The 27,578-nt window shown below is 29.8% G+C and overlaps 1 protein-coding gene across 2 annotated transcripts; it reads right to left on the minus strand.

Annotated features, from left to right (window-relative positions):
- Positions 1–889: 889 nt before the first annotated feature.
- On the minus strand, positions 890–26,813 carry Wdr33 (WD repeat domain 33). 2 transcript variants are annotated; one of them, XM_014437851.3, is made up of 14 exons: positions 26,673–26,813; positions 26,260–26,523; positions 23,997–24,266; positions 23,761–23,912; positions 10,719–10,816; positions 9,985–10,111; positions 9,683–9,916; positions 8,292–8,503; positions 7,674–7,825; positions 7,516–7,588; positions 5,915–6,049; positions 5,453–5,610; positions 2,763–2,847; positions 890–1,525 (listed from the first exon to the last, which is right to left on the minus strand). In XM_014437851.3, the coding sequence occupies exons 2-14, from the start codon at positions 26,509–26,511 to the stop codon at positions 1,041–1,043; spliced, it is 2,433 nt and encodes an 810-aa protein (XP_014293337.1). In that variant the 5' UTR covers positions 26,512–26,523; positions 26,673–26,813; the 3' UTR covers positions 890–1,040. The 2 variants fall into 2 exon arrangements, with proteins under 2 accessions (XP_014293337.1, XP_014293338.1); XM_014437852.3 differs by lacking the exon at positions 5,915–6,049.
- Between the last annotated feature and the right edge of the window lie 765 nt (positions 26,814–27,578).

Genomic DNA, 27,578 nt, shown 5'->3' on the forward strand with positions numbered 1-27,578 from the left:
AAAAACTCTGATGCCTGAAACATCTTTATCCTTATCAACTCGTACGTTTTAATTCACAATATACTTTAACTAGAGACAAAAGGATTAATTATGCAAAAGTTATCTGTTCTAAGCATAAAATAAGTCAAATACATTCCCAGTGAACGTCATGAAATAAGTGTTTCCCTTAACAGGTCAGTGAACTACCGGGATTACTTTTCACTTGAACTTGCCACCCACTGGGCAACATTCAGACCCTCTACAATCACCCTTTCTCATTTCATCCACTAAAATCTATTCACAAATAATGTTATCACATAAATATGAATGAATTGTTTTAAAGGTGGTTTGGGTTTCAGAAATCTGGTAGAGGAACTCTTTTAAGCCATAAAAAAATATAACACATTTTCAGTTTTCTTTTTTTTACCTAACATATCTCCAACACAAAATATGTACACATATGTAAAAATTTATATCCAAAAACCTTTAATTATTTACGAATAAATATATACCATAATTGTTATTAAAAAATCTATTTGAACAATTCCATTTGATCAGATGCAAACATATGTACAATAATAATTAATTACAGGTAAAAGGATGAAAAATAGAAACAAATATGAAAATTCCGAATATTAAATTCAAATACAACACATCAATTTAAAATTAAAATAAAACAAACTTCCAAAATTATGATAATAACTGTTTTATAAAACCAAACCATTAATAAGTAGCAAGAAAATATAATTTACGGAGCAGAAAATAATTCTAACAAAAGTTGTAAATTAAAATCATAAATTATAATATTTTCAATTATAGAGGGAATCCCATTTATAAATACACAGAATAATGAACACTTTTGAATGGTGCTCATACAAAAAATCATAAAGGGAAATTATCAACATCAGACGTATAGATACATATAATATATACAACATCATACAAATTTTCTAGAGGAGTCACGTATCACCAATATTTATACATAGTTATAATACACCTCAAACATGGTTATAAAATTCCTTTGGAGAATTAAAATGTAATAATACTTACACAGTATAAATCTAGTGGGTAAGGCCTCTTTGCTGCCTCGATCCCCTGTACCATCCTCTTCTATTTCGTGAATAATTACCTCGCTGAGGGTAAGAAGGACGTTCTTGATATTCTCTGTAACCATTTTCTTGATAATCCTCATCTTCCTCCCAAGCATCCCTCGAATCCTCACTTCTTTTATCATCATAATCACCTTCTTGCCAATAATTTGGTGCCCGTCTGTCTCTATGCATATCGAAAGAAGGTTGTTGTTGTTGTGGAGGTGGAGGCGGAGGAGCTCGGTACATCTCGAATGGTTGTTGCATTGATGGAGGAGGGGGCTGGTTGTAGGGTCCTCCCATCATTCCTGGGGGTTGGTAACTGTTGTGCTGTGAGCTGTTGAACATCCTTGGACCAGATACTGGTGCTGGCACTGGCCCGGGACCCGATCCAAGACCAACACCCATCAAGGGTGGAAGGTTCATAGCTGATGCCGAACTAGCTGGGCCTGAATTCACTAAAAACAGGTTTACATATAAAAACAAAATAATTTAATGAGAAACATTCTGATATCAAGCCATACAAAACATTCATGATCAAACAAAAACAGTGAGCATTTAATATCTTAGTAGTAGGGAGTGAGTGAGAGAGAAACCCTATAGATCAGAAATGGTGGGGAAGGGGTAAAACAGAGAGGTGAGGTGCAGTAGCAAACATCACTAAAAGTAAAAAATAGGCTTTTGATAATTGAAATTTAAAGGAAATCTTAAATCACATTGAAATAAGAATAATTTGTGTGACTGAGGTTAGCACTTAGGCAATTATGATTGAGCTAGGCTAGACTAGAAAATTCAAGAATAGGAATAACCTTTTTCTGATAGACTTCATATTTTTAATAATAATCTTCAAGTTGAACAGGTCTTTTAAATTTAATAAATATCAATCCGAGTATACCTCACAAACATAGAAAAAAAGATCTCAGGTCAAGTAAACTTCAAAAACACAATAGGTTTGGGTACAAATATTCCTAAGATTTATCATTCTAGACTATTCTTTGTCCGCTACCTAAGCAGAAGATGTTTTGTGACCCTTGTAATAAACTCAATCCGTAGAAAATCTAATTCCCTGTGGTGACACTCCTGGATAAGTGGATACAATATCCATCCCATAAGCACATTAAGCAAATCAAGCAAGAGAGTTTGATAGTTTTACTTTTCCTTATTCCCAATAGGCTTATTTTCTCTTCATTATTTTATTAATACCACTTACTAAAAGAATAAAAATAAAAATTGTTTATTAAAGCTATGTTAAGTGCTGTAGTGAAAATGGTATGCAAGAAAGGAGACAACTGTACCAAACAGCACTAAGTTGAGATCAACAAATTCTAGACCAAAAAAACGACATTGAATTAAGTTCTCTCAAAATTTGAGTTATCGAGAGTTGGCAGTACATTTAATGGGAAAGTGATAGCAGCCTTTATTATTGAAAAAAAAATAGTTTAAGTTAATAACAAGAACATTAAAAAATATATACAGACCATTATAGGGTATAGTCTGTATATACTAACTGATTTGATCATTATCACTAGAAATGGCTAAATTTAGGATAGAGAAAAATTAATATAACACCTTACTAATTGTTATAAAAGCGTTACTTTTAAAATCGTAAAATCCATAAAGATTATTTTTTAACTAATAATATAATATTAACTAATGATTCAAATCCTGCATTCAGTAAAATAAAGTAAAACTTACCAGGGGGCATTGGCATAGGGGGAATTGGACTGGGACTAGAAGTGATAGGTAATGATGGCTCAGTATCCTCTATAATATCCATCTCCTGAAAATAATATCATTTTAGTAACAGATATTTTCTGAGATTTAAGTTAAAAATTTAATTTACTGTAAAATAACAAACTCATAACATAGCAATTTAAGTTAATTATTTAATCAGTTTACAGAATGACTAACTCCAATTTTATTAATATTGAAAAGTAAAATAAGTTCTTCTAGCGTTATTCAATATTTCCATTTAATTGTCTCTGTGTTTATAAAATCATGTTTACTTAGTCAATAATGTTTACATATTCTAAAAAAAGGATTAGTCAAGGTGCTTTTATGCATCAGTGTCAACCAAGATTCCTTATCTTTAAGTGATATTTTGCTAGATCAAAATGGAAGAGAAAATAATTCATTTTCGTCATTTAATGATTTTTTATTTCCAATAAGGAAAATCTGCAGCACAGAAGGTTAACAAAATTTGCAGTGTGTATGGCGATGATGCCTTAGGGAAAAGCACTGTCAGTGGTTTGCTTGGTTCAGAACCAAAAATTTCGACTTGGAAGACGCAAAACGCTCGGGTTGTCCTTTAACTGTTGATGAGCAAATTCAAACATTGGTCACAGACAACCCTCACTCTACAACACGGGATATTGAAGAAACACTTAAAATATCTCATGCAAGTGTCTCAAATCATTTGAGTACTGCGGGATATGTTTCTCAAAGTGTTATATAGATTCCTCACAATTTGACAGAAAAGAATTTATTGGACCACATATCAATTAGCGATTCCCTCCTAAACACGTAATGTTAATGATCCATTTTTAAAGAGGTTGATAACTAGGGATGAAAAGTGGGTCCTGTACAATAATATTGTGAGGAAAAAGTCCTGGGGAAAACAAAGTGACCTGCCGTTAAGTACTCCAAAAGCAGGATTGTATCCAAAAAAGGTTATGCTTTGCATTTGGTGGGATAGGAAAGGTGTCCTTTATTTTGAGCTCCTCTCACCCAACCAGACCATTAATTCTGCAGTATACTGTGCCCAGTTGGAACAATTAAATTCAGCGGTTGAGTAAAAGCGTCCAGCATTGGCTAATCATGGCTAGTTTTCCATCACGATAATGACCGTCCCCATGTGCCTTTACAGACCCAGCAGAAATTATTGGAGTTTGGCTGGGATATGATTCCCCACCCACCCTATTCACCAGACCTTGCCCCAAAAGATTTTCACTTATTTCGGGTCCTTCAAAACTCTCTTAACGGGAAACACTTTAATTCACTCAAGGACTGCAAAACGCACATTGAGGTGTTCAATGCGCAAAAGTTCTGGGATGATGGAATTAAAAAATTACCTGAAAGATGGCAACATGTAATAGATCAAAATGGGTCGTATATAATTGATTAAAAATATTTACAAGAATCTGAATTTTTTATTGAAATCACTAGTAAAAAACGCTATGAACTTATTTTACATCCCAATATTTCTTGTTGCAAAATTAATAACCTTTTTTTTTTTTTTTTTTTGCAAAAGTAGGGCAGAAATAGAAAACAATAACAGTTCACTAAAATGTATCTATTGTTCTTAATAATTTATTCAAAGCTAATTTATTATAGAATCAATATTAAAAATACAATAACTGATTTTAAGGAGTTTGTAAGTCTGTCAAGTGAAAGACTCAATTGAACCATTGAAAGCAAAAGTTGAGGTTGTAAGATATTCAACACATATGAAAAAGTTCTACAAAGTTTTTGTCAAGAAAAAATAGCTTCATTTTTCAGTTAAAACTGGTCAGAGAAAGTAAGCTGTTATTCCTGTCCTTATCAACGACTTTTAAACACTTCCCTTTGAATTTTGAATACAGTATACTTTAATAATAATTAATAATTTAAGAGCCACATTCTTACCCCTGTAGAATAGATTCGTTATCTTGGACTACATCTTGACAAACGACTAACCTGGAATCCTCACACAAGACTGAAAAGACAGGAAACTGCACACAGATTCCGACTATAACAGCACTTACTAGACAAACGGTCTAAACTTCCAACTCATTACAAAAGACTGATCTACATAACAATAATAAGGCCCATCTGGACATATGGAGTTGAGCTTTGGGGCTCCACTAAACCTTCGAATTCCTCTCGTATCCAATCTTTACAATCCAAAATCCTTCATAAAATCCTCAATGCTCCATATTTTGTTACTAATAAAACCATCCATAAAGACCTAAATGTTCCTTATGTAACCGATCTAGCCCGAACCCGATATTATTCCTTCCATAATAAACTCCCTAACCACCCAAACCCACTAGTTTCTAACCTTGCTTCCTCTTCCATTTCTGGCAATCCTCCGAGGCGCCTTAAAAGAAGATGGTCTCGTGACCTTATATTGTAAACTGTTTTTAGAGTTCTACTACTGGGTAGTTTCTCTACATGCTGTATCATATCATTATGTCATTATGATCAAATTTACTTGTTGTATTTTTTATACAATTGTAAATATCAATAAATAAATAAATAAAAATAAAAAAAGAATTTTGAATATCACAAAATTTTTTTTAAACAAATTTGAATAATTGACTAACACTAACAACTTAAACTTTTGTCAAAGTTTTATAAAACATTTATAAAGATAGTAAAGTTAATTTTGTACAAAAAATTATAACCTGATCATTGTCATCAGGATCACTATCACCAATGAATGTGTCAGCATTGTCATCATAATGTGGAATAACATCTCTAAGTTCTTTCACTGCTCCGGAATTGAGGTATTTCATAAGTTTTTCTCCTCCTTCAGATATTGCTTTTGCCAGGGCTGAGCCAGCTAAAGTATATAAAAATACATAAATAAATATTTCTAAATGGCTAAAGCTATAAATACCCAGAACAAAGTACCAAAACACCAAGCAATAGCATTCCGAGAAGTATAATATCATGCCAACTATAGTAAGCCTAAGGAATCAGTTACAGCAAAAGGAATTAGTCTAACAAGGAGAGTTATGAATAAATTAAAATAAAATACGAAAATTGTAGCTCAGAAAATAAAGCACTTTTTAAATAATGATTAACCCATGAATAATAATGCACAACCACCAAAATCACATGCATAAGAAATGGCTGCTTCTTACGCTCAACTGTCAGAACTTTTCCATAAATGTACAAGGCCTCAGGTTCTAAATCTTTGACAAGTTTCACACCAGGCTGTTGTTCGATAAGCTGATTGATAAGAGCTATTGGGTCCAGCCCATCTCTGCTGTCATCATCTAAATCATAACTTGAAAACTTTAATATAGCTCATTATACGCTAGTCCTATATAATTATTCCTTAGCACATCACACATTTTCAAATTAGAGGACATTTTATAATTACAATATAATTGTATTTACAAAAAGATAAACTTTTTGCATGAAATAGTTGGATTGTGGAACAAGTTCAAACTTAAGTACAATAGTAATGAATATGGTATACAAATCACCTTACTGTTTTTTACATCATAATAACAATTCTGATACATATATTCATCTGCATAATTGTTTACAACTCTGATGCAAACCATCAACATAAGTTAAAATATTAGCATATAAAAAATAAAAATACACAACCCATTGCATTATGTTTTCTGGTATAATGGAGATTGTAGGAAACTATTAAAAAAAAAAATAAGCAAATACAATGTTAAGTTTACATAATATTTTTAACATTTATAAAAAACATCTTTTTAATAATTAATTTTAAAATAACTTGGATACTACAATTTTATAACCAATGTGGAAATACCCCAACTCACCTCAACATCACAAACATACATAGAAAACTCAAACATAAAAATGATAAAAGCATAAAAATGCATACACTTCTGAATCTGTAATGAGCACCATCAAGAATGGACTTGGAGAGGTACATTATGCATACTTAATGTGCTTATACTTAAAAAAGTATAAATTAAGAAAAAGAAATTAATAGTTAACTTTTTAATATTGATTGTGATATGAAAACATTAATCATACGGCCAAAACAGAAAAATACTGCATGCACCTGGCCAATTAAGCGTTGTTATAACAGACTTCTGCATTGAAATTTAATTGTACATTGATTTACCAAGTTCCATCAAAATCTTTATGGCTATTTTTGAGAAAATTAAAAAAATATTGTCTATAAATTGGCACTTCTAATCAGTCAATTTTATCAAAAAAGCTGCTGTACTCAGGCATATGACTCCTAAAATATGTAATTTCAGTTTTGTATGACTTTATTTTGCAGCTAAGCGGTTCGCACGAAGCACACACACTCTCAAACAAAGACCATTTTGCGAGGCTTGGTTATTTTCACTCAGGGGACCTCAGAACAAGTACCGTTAAAACTCGAATTGGAAATTTTGTATGATTGCAACATTTATCCTTAATATATATTCCATATATAGATAAGTAAATGTAAAAATTAATAGAAGACTTCAAGTTCCTAAATTTCACAAAATTACTTTAGGAAATAAATGAGTTCCACTAGAGAGCCAAGATTGAAGGAAAGGAGAAGTAGAAGTACACATGATTCATGACCTTACACTATTTTAGCCCAACATATGGTCTGTACTGTGCTCCAATTGCAGATATTATTCCATTTTTTGTAAATAGAAAATTTTTTTTCTGCCAAATCATGGTAAAAATCTATATATGAATTCAGTGAACCAAAAAAGTTACTTATGAAATTAAATTAAAAAGCTAAAGTAGTTACCTATATCTTCAAGTTTTCCTGTATCATTCCAGTGAGCTTGAAAGTTCTTTGGTATTGGTTTAGAATAGGGCACCTAAAAACAAAACAATAAAAGTAAATAGCATAAGAAACAGGCCCTAACACGTTTTCACAAATTCGGTGAAATTCATTCATAATACCTTTTTAGAGGGAGTTTTTCCTTTGTCTTCTGCCGATAAATCCAAATCTTCAAGACCAGGAATTGAGCCAGGGGTTAGACCAGGAAGAGGTGAGGTATTAACTTCAACTTTGTCTTCGGGTCCCATGCCAGGTATAACTGATTGAACTTCGTCTAGAATTAAATTTCAAAAATATTAATTACAATCCTCAAATGATAAATATGGGTGCAACATGTCCTTGAACAGAAATTTGATGTGGAGGATTGAAATCCAAAATTTAGTATTTGGAGATCATCAAAAATTGTAATAAAACTACCAGATCAAGGAAATCATAAATCTGTTGAATGTGATTTTTTGAAGAAGATATTGAGAGATCTATTTCCCATATCAGACAGACTATTTTCATATAAATAAATATACTATGAGCATAGAAAATTTCTATTGGTTAAACATTGAAACAATACATCTTTGAAACCATCAAAATACACTTCATTATTATAATATCCTTACTTTTTTTTTTTTATCTTGAATCGTAAAAGATGGTTCGAGGATGGAAATTATGTTTTTGAGAAAAATTTGAAAAAAAAAAAAAAAAAAAGAAAAAGAAAATTAACTCGAAAAAAGATGAAATTTATTTACCAATTTCAGTTTCCTCAAGTCCTGAAAGGGATGCAGGTATAGTATTAAGATTGTATTTGTCCCTCATTGAATCACCAGGTCTGTTTCTCGTCCAAAACTTGCTAGTGTGGTCATTACTTCCACTACAGAGAATATGGCCCATCGGATGCCAGGCTAATGTCCAAACAATACTGTCATGGGCTTGTTCAATAGCACCAACTTCTTTTTCAGCGCTGGAAAAAAAAAAGAAAAAAAAAAGGCTATTATAGTAAATATTCCAATTTTAAAAAAAATTAATTCTTAATTAATAAATTTATATCGATATTTGAAAAGCCATTACTATTCATAATATCAAGAAGTAGTCAGAACGATGCTAAATGATTTTAAAGTAATTAAAGTGATTGTCAAATTTATTTTAGACTCTCACCAATTCACAACTGAAGAAATACATACATCCACAATTTTAAAAAGTTACAAATAGTTAAATGAATTCTGGTCAAAGAATTTGATAGACAATTTTATAATAAAATATGTATTGAATGTTAGTGTAAATAAAAAGTTCATACAAGCATAAATTCATTGTATATAGTATATAGAAATCATAAATAATTACAAAAATTCTCAAACTGAATACTGGGCCAGAAAAAAAGCATAGTCAAACAAATATTTGACTCTTTAATTACTAACTGTAGTTACAATAATATTGAATTAAGGTAACTAGAAATAGAAAATCGGATATATCGAATAAAGATATCAGATCAACTTAACAGTCAATGATAAGAAAAGTTATTAAAAATGTGTTTTTCGAGAACAAATCCCAAACAAAAGACATTTATTTTATTTCTGAGCATCTTATACAGTTTCAGCTACAAAACACACAATAATTTAAACTCCTCATCTGTATGCAGGCAGTTATTCAGTGATGTCTTTTTTTTTTTTATAAAAATTTATACATATCTGGCTAATATCAGCTAAGATACAGCAAAGAATGTCTCTATTAGACCTGGTGATAAGGAAAGTTGGGCGAGTAGACAAATCAGATATTTTATTTAAGTAGAAAACTTTTTCTTATTACAACTAAATATCTTCAAAGTAAATTGCTTAGAGTCAAATACTGATCAAGTGATCTAGAGGTTCAATATAACAAGATAATAGATAAGATTTCTCTCTCAATATATACTTTTTTTTTTTTTTTTTTTTTTTTAATAAGGAACAAGACCATTATGATTAATGATTGATTCCAAGAGATCATTTAACCCTATTTCAAATAACAATGCAAGTTAAGTCATTTTCATTAGTAATAAGCAACAAATTGGTCCAACACTGAAGAATTCATGAAAGTAAAAATACACTTAGAATAAAAAAATAATATAAAGAAATAACAAGAGTGGTGAAAAATCACTATAACTAACCCAACATGCCAAAAGAGTATAGCACCATCTGAACCACCACTGCAAAACAGTCCTTCATGAATTGGATGCCAAGCTACACTGCTAGCTTCCTTCTTGTGCCCTCGAAAAACTTGTACTTCAGTATTTACATTGCGTATATCAAATAATTTTAATAAATGGTCTCTACTAGCGGTGACAAACCAATTTCCGTTGTTATTCCATTTTACATCCATGACAGTACTCTTGTGTGCATGGCTGAAAGAAAATAAATCTATTAGAATCAGAAAGGAATGAATAAAAAGGAAAATAAAGTATATACGTACATGGTAGCGAGTGATGAACCACTTTTTGGATCCCACAGTTTTACAGGCTGTTGATTATCCTTGCTACCCGATATAATAAGGGCTTTCTGCGGGTGCCAATGAACACATTTTACATCAGCTCCATGACCTTAAAACCGAAACAGAAATCAGTAAATATGATTTTCACTCTAAAACAGGACACCATCAATTAGAGTTTTTGAGATCTTTATGCAACTTTTAGTTACGGACTGGTTTAATAGTTAGGGTCCATGAAGTATGGAATAGAATTAAAGTTAGTATAATTTTATCCTTGAGGGTCCAAACTGCTCAAATTCTGTCAGCTTATAAAATAAATAAGTAATGGACCAGTACAAGGTTGTCAGGCATTAGGCATGGCCACTAACAAAAAATGTCTACAAAATAAGTTATACCATTGTGGAAATAGACCTAGTAGATAATATTTTTCTTAAGCTCTTAAGCCACATTTAACTTTTTTTTTTCTTTTTTTTTTATTGTTTATTTGATTATTGTTTATATTTAATCAAGTTAGTCTTAATTACCTATATTAAAAATTGTAAAATTTTATTTCATGTAGTTTCAAAATATATAACTAATTTATAATCTTTATTATAAATATAACATATCCAAGGAAGGAGTGTGACCTCAATACCAATTAAGGCAACCTTTCATTGGATAGAGAACAAGTAAATAATTAAATAAGTACGTGATTCAAAAACAGCAAATTAATAACATACCTCGCAGTGTTCTTTCTTCTTGACATCTATAAAAATCCCAGATTTTTATAGTTCCATCATCTGAACAAGAAGCAAACTTACTGTCGCTGGGACTAAAACTGAAACAAAATAAAACATTATATTGAAAGTAAGAAAAATATTATCAAAAATCAAATGATTCAATTGATCAAGGCATATCAAAACAAAGTTCTGTAATTTAGGCTTTCTACTGAAGCAATACTTATCTATTCAAATAGCTATTCCGTTATACTGAAAGAAGATAACAAACCACATTTCAGAATTTATCCTTTTGAAAAAATTCTCATGTACAAACTCTTATTTCTATGGTTAGTCATTAGTGACTCTTTATCTACCCCCCAATCAACATGTCTTGAAAAAATTAAAAAAAACAGACATTTCTCTCACTAAACAAGTAAAAAAAAATTAAGTTAAGGTATATATTCGGTCTAATAATTTAAAACATAATGACTATAAACTGATTTTGGCATGTAACTCGACAATCATGTTGTAGTCATATTGGTACCTTTAAATAAATAAATAACAAGATAGAAGATTCTTTAAATACAAATCTCTTTTCAGAAAAAATACAATCAATCATTCATTGATCGTGTAATATTGTAATTTTAATTTTGTATAAGTAATATCTTATTGAAATAATAAAGGAAAATGTACTATACTCATGTGCTGCTTCCCTGGCATAATTTACTACCTAGTCATAATAATTATTGTTTTATAAAATTTCTTACATATTAATCTTACAAGAGAGTAACGTACTTAAATAAAAACAAATCCCATGCACATGAAAACATGTGAATAGCGTTTTCTAAATGCATTTTTACATGATAATGTGACTATCATTTTAGATACCATAGTGGGCATCATTCAATCCAAATTTGAACCCTCGGAACATCTATAGAATGAGTTATAAAGACAAAGAAAGGCAACCCTACCTCCATCCACCTGCTAATGCTTTAGGAATTAATGGTAATGATGATGAATATAAATAAATCATTCAAGAATACAGTCCGGGTGGTGGCTTAGAAAAGTATAATAATAGCAGAAAAAATATTTATAAGTAACATGGTAGTTGTTCTTTTGGTTACTAATGAAGATTTTCTGCTATTTTTGCACCTTTATTGACTGCCACCCGGACTATCATCCTATAATCAATTACATAAGGTCAACTAGTAATCTTCCACTATTGAAGAATACATACAAAACCTAATTGGTGAAGACACCAGGAATTGACAGTGCATCAGTGGTTGGCAGAAGTTATGGTTAATAAAATAAGGGTCAAAGAAAAAATTTTAATTTTATAATACATGTAAAACAAAGTCTGCACACTATTTTAAGTTTGTGTAATTTTGATTCAAGAATTATGTTAGCAGTAGCAGCATATCAACAGAAAATGTAAAAAATGTCTGAATAACTTCCCTCTCCAACCATTTTGTTTAAGGACCTTAGTTTATTTAATTTATCATAATTGTGTTATTATTAGTAGTAATGCAACTATTTAAAAATCAAAGCCTTGCCCTTTTTAAAGCATTTGCTTAGAATGCCTTAGATGCAAGACGTAGAATATAAATAGTGCAATACGTTTTTAGATAACTAGTTAGGACTCCTGTCCAAAGGAAGATCAGTTTTAATTATCCTTTAACAAATTCTGTCTAAACATATATTTATTTATTTAACCTTTAATTTATATATATTGTTAAAAATATTAAAGTAATGATTTTCTGTTGACATAACTAACAAATGGAAGCATGGTAGGAAGTATAAAGCACTTGAAATACCATGACAGAAACACACAGAGGTATTAATCATTATAAACATTATAATTGTAACAATAAAAACGTAAATCTTTTTCTTTTTAGATAGGTCTGTTATTTCTATTTAAAATAAAAGCTTAAGTTTTCTATAAATATCAAGTGACTCTTCCCAAGTTCTATGAGATAGATAATAAAATATTTGCCTAATAATAAACATAAACATAATTTAACTTATCTTTTTTTTTTGCAAGTATATTCTTCCAATAAAACAAAAAAATATAATGTAAAGGAAACAGTTTATTATCTAGAAGACTGCAAACATCTGAAGTTTGCTTTAAGAAAGAAACTATTAAAACCAAAACTATAAATCTAATAAAATTCATTTGTCTAATCATCAAAAAAACTTTTGATTTTGCCCAAATGTTGATAGTATTCATCAAATCAGTTAACATATTTTGTATTTTCTCAACTTTAAACAAGTGGTTCATCAGAACGTACATTAAACTATAAAAATAAAAAACATTGAAGATGTAAACATAAACTAAATATTAACTGACCCAGATGGATTTCAATGGACAGGTCCACTGATCACATGACTCACTCATCAAATGACATCCAGAACACATGTAAGTTCAAAGAATTAAAAGACTAATGATAATAAATTAAATCTTTTTCAGGATTTAATTATTGAATGACAAAAGGAATGCATATATTTTTGACAATTGATTTGTTAAAAATAATTTCACTAAATTCTCTGATATGGCTACACAATGGTAAAATGAGTGTTCAGTTTCACTTACAAGCTAACAGCTGGTAATTAGTTTGTTTAATATTATGTAAATATTCACTATTAAAACAAAATAATGAAAAATAACATGAATTACAGAAAAATAAAAAAAGAAATAAATCAGAACTAAATTTAAAAAAATTACTCCCCAAAGAATTATTATGCTTATAAAAATGAACATCCAATAACATATAACAATATTTTAAAATAAAAAAACAATGAATTTACTAATTTTACAAATTTGATGAAAAAATTCCAAAATTAAATAATCATAAGTTAATAATTCCTGTCCAACTTTGGAAAATTTCAACAATCATGCTTTTTTTCTTTTAACCGTGCTTAATATTGTTGAAAAAATAAATTGAAGATTAATTCATTTTATTTCACTTGATTTAATCCAAAAGAAATTTTGATTATTATTTTAAATACTCTAAAGAACCTCTGCTTTCCTAAAAAATTTTTATGAATCTTGTATGATGCATAAGTATAGCCTTTTAAGTAAATTTTATTTTAACACTTGCCAATATAATAATTTCTTTCATCTATAAGTACCTTCTAAGAGTTCTTGGAGAGTCCACATAAGTTTCTAATAATACAGCTCAAAAAGTTAAATATATTGTAAGAGGACTCCAAATAAGAACTAATTCAAGAGAATTTACAACTATTCAAAACCTTGAAATGTTGTAAAGTAATGAAGAGACAGGTGAAACACTGTTTCAATTCCTATAGAAAGCCAACTATCATAACGAAATTTAATCATGATTTCTTGGCACTAATGACCCTCTTTAGGGTTTTCACTAAATCAAAATTTAGTAATAAAAATTATAGCAAGAAATACAATTATTAAGAAAATAATAAGATGCAATAGAAACCATAGTAGTATATAAAAAATATTAAACAAATAAATATATTTTTTTATATCTTTCTTCCTTGACAGTGAACCTAATAAAATACTGAACCAGGGAAGGAAGAGATGGAATTTCAAAATGGTAGGAGAAAGAGAGCAACATAGGTTAGAAGTAATAAGATTTGAAAGCATAAGTAGGATTCCATGAATATTGCAGAATGGCATTGATTTAGGTACAAATTTTGATTTGGGGTTGGGATAACATCCTCTGCATCCGAGACCTTTGTACATCTATCTATAGCAATCCAAAGGGGGCAATTTTGTGAATGAGACTAAGACAGGTTGATTCATAGTGATACCATCAAAACTAGATTTTCAAGAGAGAAGTAGTTTCATGATGAGTCCAAGGAGAAATTAGAGATTTTAGTTAAAGGGTTAAGAAGACTACTGAAACTAATAACAATGACTTCCAACTTTTCAGCATTTAATTTTAATTTTTCCTCAAGGTAGTATCCTTGGTCCCATCCTCTACACTGTCTATACAGCTGACATTCCAACCAATCCTATCACTATCCTCACCACGTATGCCGATGACACATGTGTGCTCGCTGTTAATAATAACCCATTAATCGTATCCCAAAATCTCCAATCCCATATCACAGCCCTCAAAGAATGGTGTCGTAAACCTACTGACTGTCCTACAGTTTCATTTAATGATGTTACTCTTACCCCTGTCGAAACAGATCCGCTACCTTGGACTACATTTGGACAAACGATTAACCCAGAATCCTCACACAAGACTGAAAAGACAGGAAACTGCACGTCGATTGCGACTATTACAGCACTTGCTTGTCAAATAGTCTAAACTTCCAACACATTACAAAAGACTGATCTACATGACTGTAATAAGGCCAATCTGAACATATGGAGTTGAGCTTTGGGGCTCCACTAAATCTTCGAATTCTTCTCGTATTTAATCCTTACAATACAAAATCCTTCATAAAATCCTCAATGCTCCTTACTTTGTCACAAATAAAATCATACATAAAGACCTTAATGTTCCCTATGTAACCGATCTAGCTCAAACCAGGTATCGCTCCTTCCATTATAAACTCTCTAACCACTCAAACCCCCTAGTTTCTAATCTTGCATCCTCTTCCATTCCTGACAATCCTCCGAGGCGCCTGAAAAGAAGATGGCCACGAGACCCGCTAATGTAAAATGTCATTAGAGTGCTACCAATGGGTAGTTTCTCTATACGCCTGTAACAGTCCGATTTAACTTAGATCAGATTTACTAAATAGCAATTTAAGATTTACTAAGTTGTAAATAGCAATAAATAAATATTTAAAAAAAAAAAATAATAATTTTAATTTATCCAAGAATATTTTTAGTAAAGGACATGACTTGAAGCATACAGAGAAAAAAAAGGGAGGAAAATTTGGAAATGAGTAAGCTGTAAGTGAGAGTAATTATGTTTAATGATGGCACAGATATTACTGATATAGACATTAAACGCAGAAGGTGAAATGGAGGAATCTTGAATGATTCCCAAGGTTATAACAAAGGGGATAATGATAGTTCACAAGTATAATGGGGAACTAAGTATTGTCACAGATAAAGGACTGGTCCCATCAGATCACGCTATTGGGGAAAAAAAAGCCGATCAATTAAATGCACAACAATAGGCAAAAGCTAAAGTGAATTATCACAGATGCCAAAGTTGAATTCACTATTTTGCTTTCCTTATCACCAATCAAGGTAAGGAGAGTGTAATTGGGTAAAATCTTCAAAAGAGTAGTTCTTGATGAATTTATTATTTTTAGAAACCTGAGTCCAAAAAAAAATTTAGCCATTGACACAAAATGGAATACTCAAGACTCAAATAAAAAAAACAATTAAATTCCCTACAAAATGAGAAAATTTTTTTTTCCAATAGAACCCCAATTAATAGAGACATGGCGTTTCAAATTTTTTACCTATGTTCCAAAAGTAAGTTACACACTCTCCCATGGAAACCCGTACACTTTTGGTTTAATAATGTTTTGAATAATACAACACCTATAAGTCTCCTGAAACATTTCAGATAATTGGAAGATTGCTGATTGCCATGTGTATCAATAAATGGAATTTGGTTCGGGTGTGGTCAAATTCCATTTATTTCAGATAATTGTTTGAAGGATAATTGAATTTTCAAATAATATAAATAAAATTTTTTTTAACAAAAAATAAACTATTTATCAGCTCAATATTACTAAAAGGAGCAGAAAGGAATCACTGTATTGCCCTTAGAAGCCAAAGTGGAAGAGAAAGTGGTATGAAAGAACATACCACTTATTTTTTTTACTGTTTTCATAAAATAAATACACATAAAAAAATGATTTTTCTTCATTACAGCAAGACCTAATCAAATTTAACTACCTTTTCCATATAAAAACAACAGAGAATTAGGGTAATATACTAATAATTTAAATTATTATTATTAGTTACGTAAATAATTGTAGTTGACTTTTAATGGAATCTCCACTTAAGTCCCCTCATGAAGGCCTGAAATTCAGGTCAAAACATCAGCATAAATAAAAAAGTTTTGTTTATATGTGTATTTTTGCTGAACGCATCCCCTACTCCCTACCCCCTACCTTCTGTTCCTCAAATTGTAGTTATGTTTTATAATAGTCAATAATGATACACCCTAACAGGATGGTGTAAAAATGAATTAGAAATTCCATCTGCAACACAGCATAATAACAGGTATTATAAGTTAAATTGATTAATGGTCTAAGAAATCAACAATGTTGTGACAAATATTATCACTATTACAAATTATTTAGGCAAAGTCATCATCATGATAGATTCAGTAAATAAAATAATTAGCAGACGTAGAGACTGAATCATCAAATTTAACTCTGAGGTGATTAGTTATAATCCAAAGCGACAAGGTTGCCATACTGGTACCAAATATACAATTGGAAATGGAATAAGAATAATGTGAGTTTTTAGAAATAATAAAATAAAAATTATATTTATAATAGATAAATATAATAGAAAAAAAATTAAAAAAACAAAACAAACAGAAATGAAGGACTTATTACCATCTAAAAATAAAGTATTAAGAAATACTGTGAAATTAATAAAAAAAAAAATACATAAATATGTTTACACAAAGATACATTGAAAGGTCAATGGCACTTACCATAATAAGGATAGATTATTGCTCAGTCATTCGTTTCTGTGCTTAGTCTTCATAAATTTTCAATAAACAATAAGAAAATAGTGCATTTTGAGACAAATTTATTTAGCTTCATGAATATATTAAATATATGTACACACATGCTACATGATGTTTGTGTACACACAACTGGATAATATAAATAATTTACAAAACCAGACTGCTACAGCTATTTGCACCACTTAAAGTTTTTGTTTTTTTGAACTCTATTTATAATACAACAGTTTCCTTATTCATAACAGTAGAAACTAATTATAAAAAAAAATAAATTAAAGAAATTTCATTTAGAAATAATGAATCAACTTCTGTTCTTAGTGAGCGATGTAAGAAAATAATTGGAACAAGGAATAGAATATTACAAATACATCAATGGAACTGGAGATAGAAATAATTTATATCAATTATTCATTTAAAGGTCGATTAAATCATACAATATATTCCAAAATAATTCTAGCACTCAAAACCTTAGAAGATCTTTGTTGGCATGTTTGTTGTTATCATACATAAAAAATTTGTCAAACAGAAATTTTCGTAAACTTAGTTTTGATTTTACTGACAATAAGATAGCTTCTCAATTTAAAGCAAACCCCATAGTGAGAGAATCGACACTTTATAAATTCCAAAATGTATTGTAAATAGAAACTGATTAAAACAGAGTTGTAATTTATCATTCCAAGCTTGGAACAATTAACAATTTATACCACTCATAATAATTACAGTAGCCTAATCATAGCACAGATAAAATTACCAAAACTGATTTATGTTTTTATGGAAAAATAAGAAATTAATAAGAATAACAATACAACAGATTAATGTTTAAATACCTATTTTTTTACTCTGATGATGATTAGTTTTGAATGGATTTTTTTAAAACTTAAATACTATTTAAAAAATGGAAGATGATCCGGGTGCGGTTAAATAAAAACTCAAATAGTGATTAAACTATTTATATTAAGCCCCAAATAGTTTTTATTTGACTGCACACGGACCATCTTCCATATATAATTACACACGGTCAATCAGCGATCTTCCAGTAAATATTTGTTTACAATTATTTAATTAAAAAAAAAAACTAAAGAACATCGAATCATACAAAATAATTGAGGCAAAGAGATGCGAAATGAAACAATTTACAAAAATGAATTTAAAAACAAGAGGCAAAAAAATTATTCAAACAACTTATAAAATTAATTTTTTTTTAAAGGAATAAAACGCGACTTGTAAAGAAAATCATGTAATCATGTACCATTCTGCAGATTGACTCGCTGTTTTTTTGTTGTTTTTTTTCATTTGTTAGTATATTCTAAATACTTAAATATACAAACATAAATATATTTCAAATTTCTTTGATGGTTATAAGGAATCTTCTGGATAAGTATATATTGATATTCACCCTAGCAGATGTAAGTGAAAATTTTATAGTACCATATAAAAAAAAGATTTAATATTTTACCGCATCATTTGATTCCTTATTTTTTATATAACTACAACTCAAAACATTTGGGCAGTAGATATTTTTCAATAGTTTACATTTCATGGTGCTGTAATGACTTGGTACTCACAATATCACTGAAGTTGATCAATAGAATGTTTCCTATGTCCACGTTTCTAAACTTAAACCTGTACCACTATAACCAATCAAGACTATAGCGTTCAACACCTGTAAGGAAGTACTGTTTCCTAACCGATGGCTATAGTAAGAGATGATTTAGTTAGCAGCATTCATGCACTGAAGGTTACATTCACCTCTGAGGAGAATATCAACTTTAAAGAGGTTGGAGATGCCCACAGGTGTTTCTTGACCCAAGTCGATCCACAGCTCATATAAGAAAACCAACAGCCGTACTCAAATCAAAAATTAGGAGTCTGGTGTATTGCATACTGAGTTACCCCACTCCTTATCAAAATTTCTAGCATTTTATAATTCAAAATGGTGAAGAGTCCCATCCTAAGGACGATTTTAATAAAAAATAATATGTTTTAAAGCAGAAGAGTCCATACTTTTTGAAATCCAGCCATACTACACATATGCAGCCTATGGAGAACCACCACTAATAATTTCAGCTTCAGAAGCATTGTTGTTTTAGAAATAGTGATCAATATGTCAGTGAGTGAGTGGTTACAGACAAGTACAGCCGAATTTTATTATTGGTTGTAAAATAGGCTCATGGCTTTTTACTAGTGATTTCAATAAAAACTTCAGATTCTTGTAAATATTTGTGATCAATTATACATGACCCATTTTGATCTATTACATGTTGCCATCTTTCAGGTAATTTTTTAATTCCGTCCTCCCAGAACTTCTCAGATTTTCACGCAATGAATTTTATGTACATTTTGCAGTCCTCAAGTGAATTAAAGTGTTGACCATTAAGAGAGTTTTGAGGGACCCGAAATAAGTGAAAATCTGTTGGGGTAAGGTCTGGTGAATAGGATGGGTGGGGGATCATATCCCAGCCAAACTCAAATAATTTCTGGGGATCTGCAAAAACACGTGAGGATAGGCTTTATCGTGATGGAAAAATATGCCTTTGCGATTAGTCAATTAGTCAACACTTTTGCTCAACCGCTGAATTTAATTGTACCGACTGGGCACAGTTCTGCGATAACCCGTGTCGTCGAGTGAGGGTTGTTTGTGACCAATGCTTGAATCAGGTCACCATAAACAGTTAAAAGATGATCCGAGTGCTTTGCATCTTCTAAGTCAAAATTTCCGGTTCTGAACCGAGCAAACCACTTACAGACTAATATAATCAGAATATCACTTAAAGATAAGGAATCATGGTTTAAACTGACGCATAAAAGCAAGCCTTAACTAATCCTTTTAAGAATATGTAAACATTATTGACCAAGTAAACATGATTTTATAAGCACAGAGAAGATTAAATTGAAGTATTGAAAAACGCTACGAACTTATTTTATAACCCAATATATAGATTACAATTTTGGTATATAAGACTAAAATATTAGTTCTATAATCAATTTTTGGCTCAGTTATATGTAGTATATATCACAAATAAACTGAAATGTTAATGTATGTTGGTCTATTAATTTTAGAATTCTTTGTCAAAATTCTAAGGATTTTCTTTAAATATTGTACAATACAATAAAAGATTATATCATACATAACATGGAATAGAAAATACAAAATTTACGAGTAATTAAATTTAAACAATTTAAATTACAAACGCATGTTTTGTTATTTTTAATTGTAATAATAATGAGAAACCCCAAAAAACATTTTCAGATGAAAATAAAATAACCAGAAAATAGTAATAAGAAAAAGACAGAATAAACAACAACTTACAACAGAAAAAAAATGAGTCATAATTTGAAAGATCTGTTTCAGTAAATTTAACAAATAAAAACATCAGTTTCAGGAAAGAAAAAAAATCAAACATTGGTTTTCGAATTGGTGTAATAAACCACTGGAAAAACTTCTACAGAAGAAAATCTCCCTTAGACACGAATTTAACAGCTACCGGATACAAAATATAAGGTTACTTCAAAGCCTAGAACTCTCAACAGACAGGACTGAAATTATTGAGAATTTCAAATATCAGCAAGAGAAAAAGTAGATTGCAATTAGTTCAAGATATGTCTTATTTCATTTACACTGTATCCAAAAATAACAAATGAGCAAAGGTTTTTAACAATCTAGTGCCTGATATTCAATGAACTCCTAAGAAAAAAAGCATACAGTATTACTATTGCTTCTGCTGAGAAAATCATGAATTTTTAAATTAAAAATCCATAAAAATTCTTAAGTAGAGAATCAATTTCAAAATATTTGAGTGCAGCTTTGCACTACAATGTGAAATAGGAATCCATTTTACCAAAAAACAATGAATAAAGAACACCAGTTATATATAACCTGTCAAATGTTTAAAATTCAAAGTTTTATAAATACATAGTCTATAAAGAAACTATTTTAATAAAAATAATAAATCATAATAGAAAAAAAATAGGACCAGAGTTAAGATTAATGCCAACAGCCAAAATCCAGTATAATACCTTTTTTTTCATAATTGCTTCAATTAATTTAACATTAATTTGAAATTTTCACAGCTCAAATGGTCAATCTTACAGTAATAAGTTTAACTTAGAACAAACCTACCAATACTCAATCTATAAGAGTATACAGCTGAATATATAAAACATTACACAATAAAACAAATCCAGGAATGTGAAATGGCAGTCTATTTCAGTTGGGTTTGAAAGTAGGGGCAGGAACCACACCAGCGCCTTAAATAAACTTAAAATCTCTTTACAACAAACATTATTCCCATTTCTATATTTATAATTTTCCTTAGAATGAGAAGTAATTTTATAGTACATTACTTTTTCATTTCAATCAAGATGAGTAAACATTAAAATTTAATAATAAAGTACATAATAATTTATTTTTAATAACGGAAGTGGCACATTAAATATGAGCAAAAAAATAGCACTTTCAAACAGAGGACATCCTATAAGATACTAAGCATAAAAAATAAGGACAATGAATGGAAAACCCATTAGTGATGTTATATACTCGTATTTCCCTCAAGCTGAAAACTGTCAGTTTCTAATGGACCAGAGGACTTCCTCTCCAACTTGGGATTTCAGAGTCCCTATCTTGGAAAAGAAAAAATAATTTAACAAAAAGTATTAACAATGATTCTCAAGATTATATCAAAGGAAAGAGTTTTGTTTTCAATAGTAAACCGATTGCAATAAAACGAATATTTAAAATATTATAATAATATGCATATTAAAAAATTAAAAGTGAATATAGAGGATTAGTAGAAACTGTTGAGTTGGGGCCTAGCTCTGTCCCTTCTAACTAACAAGCAAACTGTGAAGGCAGACAAAATCTACCTCATGTGATGAACTGACTAAGTTTGTAAAATGAACTTATAAGATTGTCAAGGGTATTAATAAGTGTGGTTGGTTGGTGCTTGAAATGATTAATAGACAAAATGTATAAACATATGTTCTGTAATTTAAATGAACATTAAATATGAAATAAAGACATCCTAATATTTCTTAATAAATATAATCAGAGAAAGTTGAGGCATTAATTATAAGATGGTTATATATATAAAAAAAATAATTATCAGATAAACCTTCATAACAGGATATAGAGCTTTTTAAGTAAACATCACCTAAAAAACAGATCATGTGGGTCCGGCCCACAGCAAGACAAAATTGTAATCAAATGAATAATGAAATTTTATTAAATGAATGAATAAAATTTTGTAGGTCATAATATTTTGAACCGTCTCAAAGAATTGTGAAATATTTGTAAAAAAAAAAAAAAAAAAAAAAAAAAGAAATATGGTAAATACAGTCGACTCTTAATTAGGACACTTCACTGAATAAAGACAAGTTCCTATAAACTATTTCTTACTAATTCCTTAAATCAATGAAGTTTTCTAGAAAACAAACTCCTAATATTATGTAAATGTCTTAGGTATTTCTTGAAACTCATGATTACAAAAATTATGGTGAGCAGGTTGGTCTAGATTGCCCAAATCGATCAATTAATGATATAGCCCGATTATGCCATGAACTTTAACTATGTTAAGTTTTTGATTCCGTTTCGAAGAAAAAAAAAATGTCCCAATTATACGGAGTCGACTGTGGTCCCACATTTGTTGTAAAGATAAACAAGACATTTATTAAAAATACAATGATCAATAAAATAATCAAACATGTTTATGAAAAGAAGCAATCCCAGGTAAGAAGCAAAATAAATAAGTCTTTTCAATACTCTTTATTTAACCAAATTTCCAGGGTAGAAATAAGTAAGTCTGCATCCAGCCATTACCTGGCATTTAAATTAAGCTAGCTATAAATGACATATCAGAATAGAATTTTGACTGTTTTATAATGATAATAAAACAGAACTAAAGCAATGCCAAAATAACACTGGATGCTCAGTTCGCACTTTGAAAGCAAATTCTTTATTGCTCTTATAAAGCACAATTGCAATTATCGAAAAATATCACAGAAAATATCACAGTCATATTTTTTATAATACATATATAAATTTATATGTATCTGATAATATTTCAAAAAGAAAAATAAATTTGATATGCTGCATATGAAGGATCATATATTTTAGGAAGGGACTCGTCATTTTATTAACATACATGTTAAAAAAATATCTATCACCATAGCCTACAAGATAAAAGGAAGGAAGTGGGGTTCTTTATTCTTGATACAATTTAAACTAAAAACCTTATAAAATGCTGTCAACTGTAGTGTTAATTGCTCCTTTAGCATGATTTCGTAAGATTAGGCAAATCACAATCAAGAATCAAATACTGAAGAAACCCATCAGCCCTAGCATAAATAATTCAAAATAACTAATTAAATTACACCATGTGAGTGCTTCGTGATAAGTTGAAATAATTCGTGAGTACCTGATCCCTCGTATAGCGTCCTGGTGGGCCATAAACATTTTCACATTGTTCATGTTAGACTGCCAATATTTAACGTAGCCGGCATGATCTGCAGTCACCATCCACATTTCGTTATGAGACCAAACCATCGTTCGTACAGGTGTGTCATGAGCCTGTAGAACATAAATTATCAATGTTAAATATAAATAAAATGACAACCAAGCAAAAGAAAAATCATTTGTAAGAAATCAATTCACCTGTAAAATTGTTTCAAAATTAAATGTTAAGCCATTCCAAAGAGTGAATTCACCAGATGAAGCACCTGTAACTAATCTACGTCCTTCTGGAGTCCAAGCCATACAAAATATAGGGCAGCGCATTTTATTGGTTGCTGTTTTAACAAATCGAGTTGTTACAGCATTTATGGGGTTATCCTCATAAATGGAGGGTGGCATTAAATCTGGAATGAACATTGCATCTGGCTGCAGACACCTTCTATCCCTATAATCCCGCTGCCAGACACGAGCCTTAAAAATAAAAATAAAAAATGTTAAAGAACATTAAAACTAAAAGCTACAGGGAATCATAAGTTTTCAGCTAAAAAGCAATAAAAAGTTGTTTTCTTGAATACTTTGTTCAGAAGACATTATAAGTAAATAGCATAATACTACTTTTTAAAATGTATAGGATAGAATAATTATGGTAGCTATAACCTGAACCAATTATATTTAACAAACAACATTAGAAATTATATTTAATGTTGCATGCTTTTCAGGTATTATTTGGATCAATGAGGAAGCTTTGAGTTTATTGTCATAACAACCTTTTAATTATTTTCATCGGTCATAGAGAGAGACCACCAAATTTTTTTAAACGAAATTCATTAACTTAAACTAAACTTATCTAGAACATAGAAATAGGTAGAAGAGAGATGTGTGTATGTTACAGTGAAAGCTGATATTAGGTATGGTTAAACATGGTATGTCAACTTTGAATAAATTTCCAGTGTAAGTAGATTCTAACCATTTCTGATCAGCATTCACTAGTGAGGGTATTAAACGTGCCAAACATTTCTATTGTAGTAGGTTGTAAACTGAGTTGTATTTATGCATATTTAGTCCTCACCTCCAAGGAAAAGGATCTCATGAGATAATTCATCCCTTTTCAGTGGGTGTAGTAAACTTAAGTCAACAGCTGTGACACATTTAAAGTAGTGATAATAAAAATTATAGGATAGAATATAACCTACAGCAACAGAAAGAAAGTTTGACAGGTCAAAACCAAAAGTAACATCTATTAGTTCATTTTATTATAAAGAACTATAGTTTAATATTTCAGTTTACATTTTTGATTGAAAATGTAAAAAAAAAAAAAATTATTTTACTAAGAAAGAGGGGATCTCAATCACACAATAATATGTTTGACATGTTGTTGACATATTTGTGCATGTATCATTGTTTTATTACGACAAATATTGATTTTGATTTATGACAGCAAAGTCTTGTCCCCATCCCTTTTTTTCCATGTCTGGTAGACATCCTATAGTTAGTAATATGAATGTAAATTTAATCTCAACGAGAGTGACTTCTAACTTCTGATACATTACTTTCTAAAAAAAAGTAGTGATTTACAAAATAGGATATAGTAATAAAAAAAGAAATAAAAAAAAGCCTATAGATCACATAATGATGTAACTTACAAGTTAACAGCATATAAGTTAATCTACTTTAAAATGTAATATTTAACTGCCTCTTCACTCACAACACAAAAAAGTAACTGATACAAACTTATTTTCTAAATTCCATACCTGCATAACCTGACAAGAAATCACGCCTTTACTCAAAGAAATTGATTCTACCAAGGTAATTTAAGCTTCTACAATGTTAAATATTAAATCTTTGTTAATGATTTTTAAACAAAAAATAATTTTCCATAATGCACCAAGTCAACAAAACCATCAGCAATTGTATAAAATTTCTTATGTTGTTATAATGGAAAACATGATTTAATGCCAACTTCCATTGAAAAGGATAGAGGATCAGTAATTTCTTTATATACACAAGGTAAATAACCCTTAAAGGACTTACTGGACAATCCAGAACAAGTATCAATTAATGGTTAAGTGGATGCCAGGAGACTATATTCTGGAGTAATATTTCTAATCTTAATGAATTGAATGCTTATAGGAGGGACTAAAATGATAGTTTCAGGTTATTGAAAAGAACATATTGCGTAATATAACCATAGATTTATTTCTATCCCTATCAAAGACAAAGATTTCGATCAAAAATTCATAACTAACTAAACACGAACACGCTAATGATACATATTGACACTAATGTGGACACTTTGAACACACTCTCTAAAGATTAGGTCCTAATACTTAATGGAATCATTTACCATAGTTGTTTGCATAGTAATAATTACAATGATGCAGTTTGAGAAAAAATCTGCCCAAATGTTATAAACACAGTACTAATCTAATTTTTGTTCAAATTAAAAAATCTCATGATTTGTTACCTCCAACATTTTAATAATTGCAGCATTGTAATCAACAGTTTTTCGCATAGCAGACTTTCTAAGCCTTTTGCCATCAAATTCAGGATCAAAAACCAATGGTCCATTTCCACCCTGTCTATAAGCTCTAAAAGGTTGAAAGAAATTTTGCCTAGCAGGATTCTGAAATCTTTGAGCAGCATTTCCATTAGGTTGGTATCTATTCGTCTGATTGATATTATTAATTGGGTTTGTATTTGGAGTAATGGTAATCATGATGTGGGATTCCTGAAAAGAAAATTTAAAAGAAGAAACACTATTAACCGAGAAGTTAATTTAAAACATAACCTGTATTTATATTTCAGACGGGAAAAAGTCCTATTCAATTTAATAAGACATCAAGTATGTGTTGACGTAAAAAAGATTTTCATAAGTACCTGCTAAAGGAAATATATGGTATTTCAAAGATCAGTTATCACAAAAACACATTTAGAAAGTAACCTAACATGTTATGGGTATCAAATAATATAATTGAAAAAGTATAAATATCAAAAACTACACTAAAATTAAAGTCACTTTATTAACAGGTAATAAACATACAAAAACATGTTGATTGCTACTACCAATATGGCAGACCCAGTGATGTTAACATAATTTAAAATAAAAATGAAAATTTAAAAATAAAAAACAAACACATTTTTCAGAGTAATGTTACAATTATCGATCATTTAAAAAGTCCTTAAATTAATAAACAAATATTGCATAGTTATATAGGTTTCAACGCCTTTATAAAATTTTTATATTAACAATAAACCGTTTACTTCAAGTAATCTGCGGGGAATTTATGTTTACCATTATATATACATAAACTTTTATACATTCTATAAACATTTTTACACCTCTGCGTATAATGAAGTGCCCATATAAAGAGAAAGAGAGTAATAGGGGGGGGGAGAGCACGAATTATAACGCAGTGTCATAAATATATTTAATGGGGGTAAAAAATTGTTTTAAGTAGGTAGAGTAACTATACCACTTGTAGTGTATGCACTTACTGGTAAAAGTGAAGAAGAAATACAGAAGCATCTATAAATGACGATATGGTAATGAGCGTGGATGATAAAGAACCTCTCCCTATTTATTCTAGGTTTCTTTTTCAATGCTATGTGGGGAATATGAAGAAGGGCTGTAATGCAAATATGACGTAAAAACCTGCAAAGATAATTAATTTTATACATATAGATTAAATGTGTTTTATAATATTTTCTTCAAAACTCGCATTGTATCAATGAATGAAATAAATATGTTTTGTTACTTTAAATAATAGGAACACTATTCAATTT

The sequence above is a fragment of the Halyomorpha halys genome, unplaced genomic scaffold (genome assembly GCF_000696795.3).
Source record: "Halyomorpha halys isolate HHAL.00 unplaced genomic scaffold, Hhal_1.1 Scaffold5600.1, whole genome shotgun sequence".
In the NCBI taxonomy this organism is placed as follows: domain Eukaryota; kingdom Metazoa; phylum Arthropoda; class Insecta; order Hemiptera; family Pentatomidae; genus Halyomorpha; species Halyomorpha halys.